At 42.9% G+C, this 9,376-nt stretch overlaps 1 protein-coding gene across 2 annotated transcripts in view; it reads left to right on the forward strand.

The window, feature by feature from the left end:
• The first annotated feature begins 541 nt into the window (after nucleotides 1-541).
• LOC146181736 (uncharacterized) overlaps nucleotides 542-9,376 on the forward strand; it is a 17,061-nt gene continuing 8,226 nt past the window's right edge. For both annotated transcript variants that reach the window (XM_084575540.1, XM_084575541.1), the window contains exons 1-2: nucleotides 542-794; nucleotides 4,465-4,551. In XM_084575540.1, coding sequence (XP_084431666.1) covers nucleotides 638-794; nucleotides 4,465-4,551 — 244 coding nt within the window. In that variant the 5' untranslated portion in view covers nucleotides 542-637. The remainder of the gene's footprint in view (nucleotides 795-4,464; nucleotides 4,552-9,376) is intronic.

Consider the following 9,376-nt stretch of genomic DNA (forward strand, 5'->3'; position numbering starts at 1 on the left):
CCCTTAACTCATGTGCAGACAGCGCACCTTAATTCTATCCCATGAGTTAAGGAAACTCCATGCTCCCTTTACAATTTTGAAAAATACACAAAACATGCATATGTCGACACATTGTCGCGTCACCTGTGCTAGAAAAATAAACTATTGATAAAATCTATTTGACTCAGAGAGGCGGAGTATGTCCCCCAAACGTACGAGAGTTTTTGCTACTCGTAGGTAGCGCATAGGTTAGCCCCAGCTTCCGAAAAATGAAATCAAGAAATATAGCTATGATTTTGAAATGGAGTTTCGTGAGTGGGGTACCTGCGACTAAAGAATCGTGACGCAGTAAGCTTTGCCTTTCTTTTTGTTTGCAGTAATTCTTTTTCTTCGAGCTGTACCGCCCTGCCATTGTTAGAGGAAGTCTATTCGTGTCTCTCAACAATACACTTGACCATGCATAAGGGCTACCCGCAATCCGTCTTGAGCTAGGACAAAAAAAGTGAATAAAGAAAAAGGACACTGTATTGTCGCTTCTCGGTACTTGCGTCGTTTGGCGCACGCTGTTTCAGTCCTCTACATCTGGAGCGCCCAGAAATACGATCGGTTTCTGAACTGGTTGCGAGGTGGGCCTGCTGGGGTTACCGCCTGCCTGACGATGGTGTTTTCGTTTGCAAGAACGTTGATCGGCACGGTAAAGAACGTGACCTCACCCATCGTGGATAATCCGGTGACAAACGCTGTATTCAGCACTTCAGAAGCTGTGGTGAATACAGCGCAAACCTTGACCGCGCCTGTTACCGGAGCAATTGGAAGTGAGTCCACTTTTGATTATTCGTTTAGGCCTCTTCTTTGTTTCTAATTCTCAATAATCAGAATTGAAGTAAATCGGATAACCCGATGCTGCCAGCAGCATCGATCACCAAGAATGGCATCTTATATATATAAAAAAATGAAAATGTTGCCTTTATTTATTTGTAAAAGACAAAATTATAAGCGTGTAAACGAGACATACTCTTTGAAATTATATTTCCTGACGAAATAAGGAGCTGCGTGCGACACTCTTAAACAGCACTTCCAACACTTATGCAGTTCCAAAAATCTGTGTTCAGCAACCTTAATTTTTATCAGTCAAATGCGCACTGTACGTCGCTCTGTTATACTCAAACTTCCTCAGATGCACTTTAAACACTCCGCAACGGTACGAAAGTCTTGTGGTGCGTAGCGAAAAACGCCACCGTAATCGTCGCGAACAATACTTCAATCCATATAACTTACTACACTCACATACAACTCAAATCTGAAGTAACCGACACATGCAATTACTCCGCGACAAAAAGTAGACCATTTTAAAGGCTTTCCTGGTTACCTAAAAAAAAAAAAAAAAAAAGCTACCCGCCAAAACAAATTCGAACACAAGAGTTTCGGCGCATCTGTCCTGTTTGGTGTTGTCAAATAATAATAACTGATTCGGTTTACTGTTCAGCGGAGTAATACACATGGCGCTTGCCACTACCCATAGTAAACAACTGCAGTTATCATTTTAGTGTATTGTAATATAAAAATTATTAGGCTCCGACAATCAAATGAACTTCAAGAAACGCCCCTCTTTCTCTCGAACCCAGAAATATTTTGAGCGCTTCAAAGGTTTCTTGCGTATGGCGACGAACGCGACTGCGCTGGCTCTGGTGGTATTACAGCAAGTAATGGAACGTATTTCTCTTCATTAGACAAATTTTTCTATTGATAAAATGAGCATGAAACTATATAACATTCCCAATGTCTTCATATGCTCCGTCAAAGTTGCAGAACAATCCTTGCGAAGTGTTCAGTTCAGTTCAGGCGTTCAGTCGTGTCCGACTCTTCGTGACCCTATGGACCATGTCACGCCACGCTTTCCGGTCTCTCACTATCTTCTTAACATCACATAGCTTCATCTGCAATGCCTCGAGAATGCCATCTAACCATCGCGTTCGCTGCCTACCCCTTCTCCGGCGACCCTCAACCTTTCCCAACATCAAATCTTTCTCCAGCGACTCCTCTTTTCTCATCAGATGACCAAAGTAGCTGAGTTTTAACTTTAGAATTTGACCCTCCAATGAGCAGTCAGGGTTTATGGTCGACAATATCGACTGATTTGATCTTCTGGCAGTCCAAGGAACTCTTAAGAGTCTTCGCCAGCACCACAATTCAAACGCGTCAATTCTTCGGCGGTCAGCCTTTTTCACAGTCCAACTCTCGCATCCATACATCACAACTGGAAAGACCATAGCACGAGTTATACGGATCTTGGTTGGCAGACTAATGTCTCTGCTCTTTACTAGGCGGTCAAGGCTAACCATTGCTCTCTTTCCCAGAAGCAGGCGTCTCCTAATTTCATGGCTGCAGTCTCCTTCCGAGGTAATCTTGGCGCCCAAGAACAGAAAATCTGTCACAGCTTCCACTTCTTGTCCATTGATGATCCAGGACTTGATAGGGCAAGATGCCATGATCTTCGTCTTTTTAATGTTCAGTTTAAGCCCAAACTTCTCACTCTCTTCTTGTACGCGCATCAGAAGTCTCTTGAGTTCCACTTCACTTTCTGCCATTAAAGTGGTATCATCCGCATATCTAAGGTTGTTGATACGTTTTCCAGCAATCTTCACTCCAGCTGAAGACTCGTCCAGACCGGCCTTCCTCATGATGCACTCTGCATATAGATTAAATAGGCAGGGCGACAGTATGCAGCCTTGCGAAGTGTAGCGAAAACGTTATCGTACTTGTCGCGGACAAAGCTTTCTGCAAGCAGGAGGTAAGAATAGTTCCTATCTGACCACACATAAATTAATATATGCACGTAAAATAGATAACTGATAATGTTTTTTTAAATATCGTCCTTTATAATGTCTATTCTTTTGAACCTCTAAAAAAGTGTTACGGGGCATGGTGAAGAGCTGGTCACTGGCAACATTGTGAGCATGGGTACAAACAGCAATATTTTTAATTGTCCTTAATTAATTAGCTCGTGTTAAAATTGAAATCAATAACTATAATGCCTTCAAACCTTTAGACGCACCATACTCATTGGGAAACGCTAAAAAATTCTTATACTCATCATGGGCGACGCTTCAAGCAAGTGGCTAAACTCAGTTCTTTTCTCCTTCGATGATGATCAGTTTTTATAGGCGAGAATGTGTTCGGCAACTAATACCATCCACATCTCTTGAGCTGTGCAGACACGCTTGCAAAACTGTTACTATAGATATGCAGGCGAAGAATACTTCTATATATGTCTGAATTGCGAAGAAAAATATATAGATCCGAAGTTGCGAAGAATGCAGCTATAGGTCCGAAGTTTCGAAGAATTCAGCTATAAGTCCGAAGTTGCGAAGATTGCAACTATAGGTCCGAAAATGCGAAGAATGCAACCTCACGCGCCACGGACAGGATATCAAGCAAGTGTTCCCAAATTACTATCTTACCGCCCTAATTAAACTCATTTTTGACACGACTGATAGTCGATATGAGACGCATGTGATTCCCATTCAGCTGCGCCGTCAACCGCATTAAACGCCTCAACTGTTTTGCTGGGCTGCGCGAAAAATTACAAGAGCTCAACGCTGCTGAACCAAATATTCAGCGAAACCATTAGCTGCGGGTGACCGAGCGTTCGATGGATGGATGGATGGAAGGATGGAATATAGGAGCGTCCCCTTTGAAACGGGGTGGTAGCAGTAGCTATCATGCTCATTTTTCTTCTTCTTCACAAACAGCGAGCGCCCTCTCTCGGTTGCGACACAGCGCTGTGTATGGACTCGCCGCCACCATCTGATGGCGCGAGCTGGGGCACTGTCTCTCGGTCTGGCGTGACGTCACACGGTCACTTGCGGCTCTGGTTGTTTCACACCCAGATAGATGAGAGAAAAAATGATAAATGTAAAGCCTGCGAAGCGAGGGGGACCCTCGACCATATACTTTGGGAATGCCCTAAGTCTCCGGGCGCTAGGGACAACATCAAAAGTAGAGAAGCCTGGGTAACCCTGCTGCGAAGCGACGTCCCCGCTGACCAGCAAAAAAACCGTCCGCCTAGCGGCTGAGGCCGCGAATAACCAATGTATACTCGCCAGTCCTTAGTCGCGGAGGTTCCAGCCCCCGTTTCTCAGGCCTGCGTGCCAGAAGCGGGGAGTAGGGGGCCTCCTAAATCGGTGGAAATTAAAGTTTCAATCAATCAATCCTGTAAGGACTGACCGCCACCATCCGATGACGCGAGCTGGGGCCCCGTCTCTCGGTCTGGCGTGACGTCACACGGTCAGGTGAAAGGTCATGTATGGAGGCGCCACGACACGCCAAAGGCTTGAAGTGCTAGCAGTATTGCTTTCGCAATAAAAATGCAACCGCACTGGCGAAGGACGCTTTTGTAGGCAAATACACCTTTTTATAGTCACGGTGCGAGGATTTAAAGTGCAGCAGAGATGAACGATCTTCTTCATTGCTTTCTTTCGTCAGAGCTTCCTTCGGTGGTTGCCAGTACCCCAGGAGTAGTGCTCGCCGCCGCTAAGAATACGACCAAGGTTATCGCCAATGGCGTATCAGGCAAGTATGATTTTGGTTTTACGAGCGCCCATTTGCACCGCTATCTCTGTCATTTTCAGAGCGCAACACATGCAAAGTCGGCAAGAACAACGTCGACAAACTTTCAAGACGACCAATGTTGCAATACCAATATCGGCAAAGTAGTTACGAGTTAAATTCACGGCTTTTCAGCACAATCCATGTGGCCATTCGTGTTTTGTAATATGCACCGCCCATTCCAAAGACGGGATTCGCAACTAAAATTTGATGTCTCTACTGCTCTATTGCGCCATTTGAAACTGGCGAGTATAGTGTGTATCTGAACCGCGAAAGGATTGGTATATTTATGTTCGAACAATCGAACTGCGCGAGTGTGGCTATCCGAGCAAAACCCCCGTATTTCAGGTCAGCCCCTTGAATTCGCTAAAACTAACTTTTTCATAATTTCGCTTCCCTCGGAATTTCACAGCATATTACGTTTCCATATATTATTTACATCCAAGTGGAAACGTTTCTTGATACGTATTTATGTGTCGCGTTTGAAACTAGTAAAGGTCGTGACACTGAAAGTATAGGCAAAGCCATACATACATACATACATACATACATACATACATACATACATACATACATACATACATACATACATACATACATACATACATACATACATACATACATACATACATACATACATACATACATACATACATACATACATACATACATACATACACACATACATACATACATACATACATACATACATATATACACACACACATACATACATACATACATACATACATACATACATACATACATACATACATACATACATACATACATACATACATACATACATACATACATACATACATACATACATACATACATACATACATATGTACCACAGTGGACAAAAGTAAACGGAGCATGCAATTTCCCTCCAAAATTTTTCATGCGTTGCATAATTGAAACTGGCAGTCGTAGTATGTGCGAACCGGTAGTAGAATCCAGTGCCCTTTCAAATGCACAGATATTGTTTTCTTATATCCATTGCAGGAGGCGTGATTTTAATTTGAGCGGAAAAATGTGCTCCGTTTACTTATGTCCGCACCTGTACATATACATATACATATACTAGTACGTACCCGTCTTGTGCCCCTAAAATAAAACGGAGCACGGGCCGTGGAAAAAGTGCTCTCCTTCGTCCAGGCTGCAGATGAGGTGAACACCAAGAGCGTCAAGCGGAACATATCCAGGTAACTATACACAGACCCAAGCCATACACTGGCCCATCCGCTTGCACAGCGCACCGCGAAACGAAATCTGGATTATTCGAGTGCTTAGTTTTATTTTGGGGCACTAGTACATAAATACTTACGACCAATATCCAGACCAAACGACTAAGCGTTTTCATTTGCGAGAAACGCATATTTAACATCGTTTCGCTTCACAAGGTGTGAAACACGACGGTGCAATAGAGTTGACTTCAGTCAGTTTAATCGCCTCATTCCTCTTCGCCAGTGCAGGGGACCAACATAGACACCACATTTCTTATCCCTTTTCTTCTCTCGACCACTCCAGTTAGGTCAACGAACTTTCTATACCGGATTAACCGGGTTAACCAAGTTAACCGGGCTAACCTAAAACCTGGGCAAACATTTGTGATGTCAGAATTCTCAGGCTAGGCTTTTGCAATAAAATGGGCCTAAAACTATTCTATAGTTGGAGCTTTACCTTTATTTTATAGAGCGCCAAATAATAGAAACCTGGGCAAGCTGAATAGCATATGCATCTTGTTAAAGTATAGTGACTGTATTTGTGGCAAAAAACAATAAAATTGGCGGTGAATCACAAATGTACTATCGGGGCAATAGTCTGTGGACAACAGCAAGCAAAGCGCACAACCTTCGTATCGGCCAGTATTCTCGGATACCCTACCTCGGACCATATTTGTCTACTGAAAGTTGGACTTCAGTTTTAATCTGTTTTAGAGAAATAAGGTGATAATTTGTTTACATCACCCTTTTAGTCCAAAATTGTCAGACGTGCGGTCCAGAGACTTTTATCCGTAACGTTTTGCTTGACCTTTTAGATATTTATATCTACAGCATAGACAGCGAAATCGATACTTTATGGTTATGCAGATATAGCTATAGAGCCAAAACGCATCAGCTCACTGCGCAGCAGAGTTCCTTGAAAAATTTCGAGGATCGTGCTCTGGAATATTGTATCATTGCAGAAGTGCCTATGTTGTTATTACATCAAGATTGTACTACAATATAGGCCAGTACAACGTTAGTGCAGCGCATTTTAATATCAGTAAACGGCAACGCGCAAACGGGATGGTTCCGCCATCTGCCGGCAATCTTCCGAAGCGTACGTCGGCTGCTGCATCTGCGTCTACCCGTCAGTTTCTGCGCACTTTCGCAATACTGTTATTTCGGCAGCGTACGTAGCACGTGATATTCATTAACCATAAATATGCGTTCATTACACCTTTAGCAGTGTAAGGAAATACATTTCTGCTTCGTTGGAGACTCGGAAGACATTTCAAGTCAAGGCGGAACTGAAACTGAAACCGTACCTGAGGCGAGATATGCAGAACTTAGCAGAACTACACGGTGTAGCAACACCATGACGATAGCTCCGCCTCCGTAGTCAAGTCCATAGCCAGAAAAACTTGTCCGCGAGATTTTTTTTTATAGGCAATGTCGCGAAAGGTGTCCGTTATGCAGTTCGACCGACTTGTGTCAGTTCGACCAAGTAGGTGTAATAAACCACACTAGATCTCGCGACCGTTATAAAATAGCGATGTCTTTTTGGCTCGCGTCATTGAAAACCCATGATATCTAAAACCTAAGGGCTGATTAGATTTCTTATTTATTTATGCTCCTGATATTCATAAAGCTCTCAGCATGACTGCTCACACCGCATACAGTCCGGCAAACCCCCAAAGTTTGTACATTTTCTGAAAAAAAAAAAAAGTTATTGAGTGAAAATTTTTACATATCATACTTAACATCACTATAACAATGGATATATCATCCCATCTTCACTCGGCAGGTTTTTAGATTTCTTTTACGATTAATTTTAAAAAACGCGCCTCTTTTGTTTTCTATGATAATGTAATTACTCGTTGTGAGCGTAGGACAAACTTCAAAAGCAAAATCTTGGCACGCATTGGAATCTTAGACCATTTATATCAGAATGGTTATAAAAGGTAAATTACTATGATCCCCAGTTGCCTGACAATTGTTTAAAAACGCTTCAGGACAAGTTCCAGAAACAAAAATTTCGCTGTGATCATAGGAAGCTTACAGCAATTATATCAATATGTACTTAAAATTGGCTGATGTTTAACCCTGCAAAACCAAGTTAGGCGAAGCGGAAGCGTCGTTTTGCTTGGTTTTGCTTTAGTTAGGCTTAGGTTTAGACACGGGCAGACATGGTCTTGCAGCGATTACATCTTCGTGAATACAGAATCGAGGACGGTGTCAACAAAGGAGGGAACACTTGAGGCCATATCTGCCGCCAAAGGTCTAATGTCCAGTGGCTGTGCACCTCTGGCTCGCTGAAAGTCAAGGGGCCTGCCAAGTCGGCCTTGACTGATACATGGCATAGTGAAGCTTTCCCTCACAATATTGCATAGCTACGTCACACTTTTTTTTTTCAATAACGCAGCTATAGCTACTTGCTGCGAGCGCAGGGAAACGTGGCTATATATATTGTGTACCATCCATAGCACACCACCACTTGACCTTAGACCTTTGATGACAGATTGGCGGTACAGGAGCCATTCTTGGGGTGGGTAGGCCTTACTGTATTACGCATTTCTTTCAATTTTATTTGCCTAAAGATAAAGCAATGGCCATTACGGCTTTTAAATAAAAACTCCTAAGCTTCACTCCTAACCGAACACCGATTCTTTTTTCCTAAACGAAACCTTATAACTGCTCACTAATTCCTCGAGGGGCTTTCATGCGCTATTGTTTACACATGTTTGATGCTCAGAAAAAAAGCTCCTGCCCAGAAAGTCTGCTGCTTGTGAGCCACTATTCCTTCTTTGTATAGAGTCGGACGCTTGTCAAGAGGTGACAGGCTGTCTAGCTTGGCAGAAACCTGTTTTCTTTAACTTCTTTTCGGGCTAGCAGCTGTCTTCGCCCGATTTGGATACTTGCCAGCCTGAGGACTGGAGGACTAAGACCCATGAGCTCATATATGTATATATAGCTACCTAAACAGAATTAAGCCCCGTGTCAGAGACAAGGGGCTTGACGTCTGTTTTGGATCAGGGTCAGTTCTCATATCTTGAAGCTTTGGCGTATTTTTTGAGCAATATATTGTTTTTTATTTGACTGTTCATACGTTAAACAATTACGTTAGTTTCCCTAATCGAAATTCATCGTTGCAAGAAAAATCTTTTTGCCATTTTTTTTGCTGTTAAATATCTGTTTGGGCTTTCGTTCGATACAGCAATTTCACTGCAATCGTTTCGTTTAATTTGATCCTTGCTTTCCACATGGTCTATTCTACTTTTGGCACTCTCGATTTTGCCTGTGTTCTCCTATTAACCTACAGTTTTGGTTATATGTCCGAAAAGCTGTTGGTACTGCACATTTGGGCGTTATGGTCAGAGATTAAAATCCAATATAATGAAAAAGAAAACAGAATGGAAAAGAGACTTGCATGTTCATTATTCCCGAATGCACCCAGTTCCCTGCAGCCTACAAAAATATATGGCTGCGGCTGTGCCACTCTGCAGATGTTTGCTGCCTCTAAAAGCACTCTGACATCTGACCCCCTCGCTGTTTGTAGCCTCGGGCACAGTTCATAATCA

The sequence above is a fragment of the Amblyomma maculatum genome, chromosome 8 (assembly GCF_055883805.1).
Source record: "Amblyomma maculatum isolate TAMU_Amacu chromosome 8, ASM5588380v1, whole genome shotgun sequence".
Taxonomy (NCBI): domain Eukaryota; kingdom Metazoa; phylum Arthropoda; class Arachnida; order Ixodida; family Ixodidae; genus Amblyomma; species Amblyomma maculatum.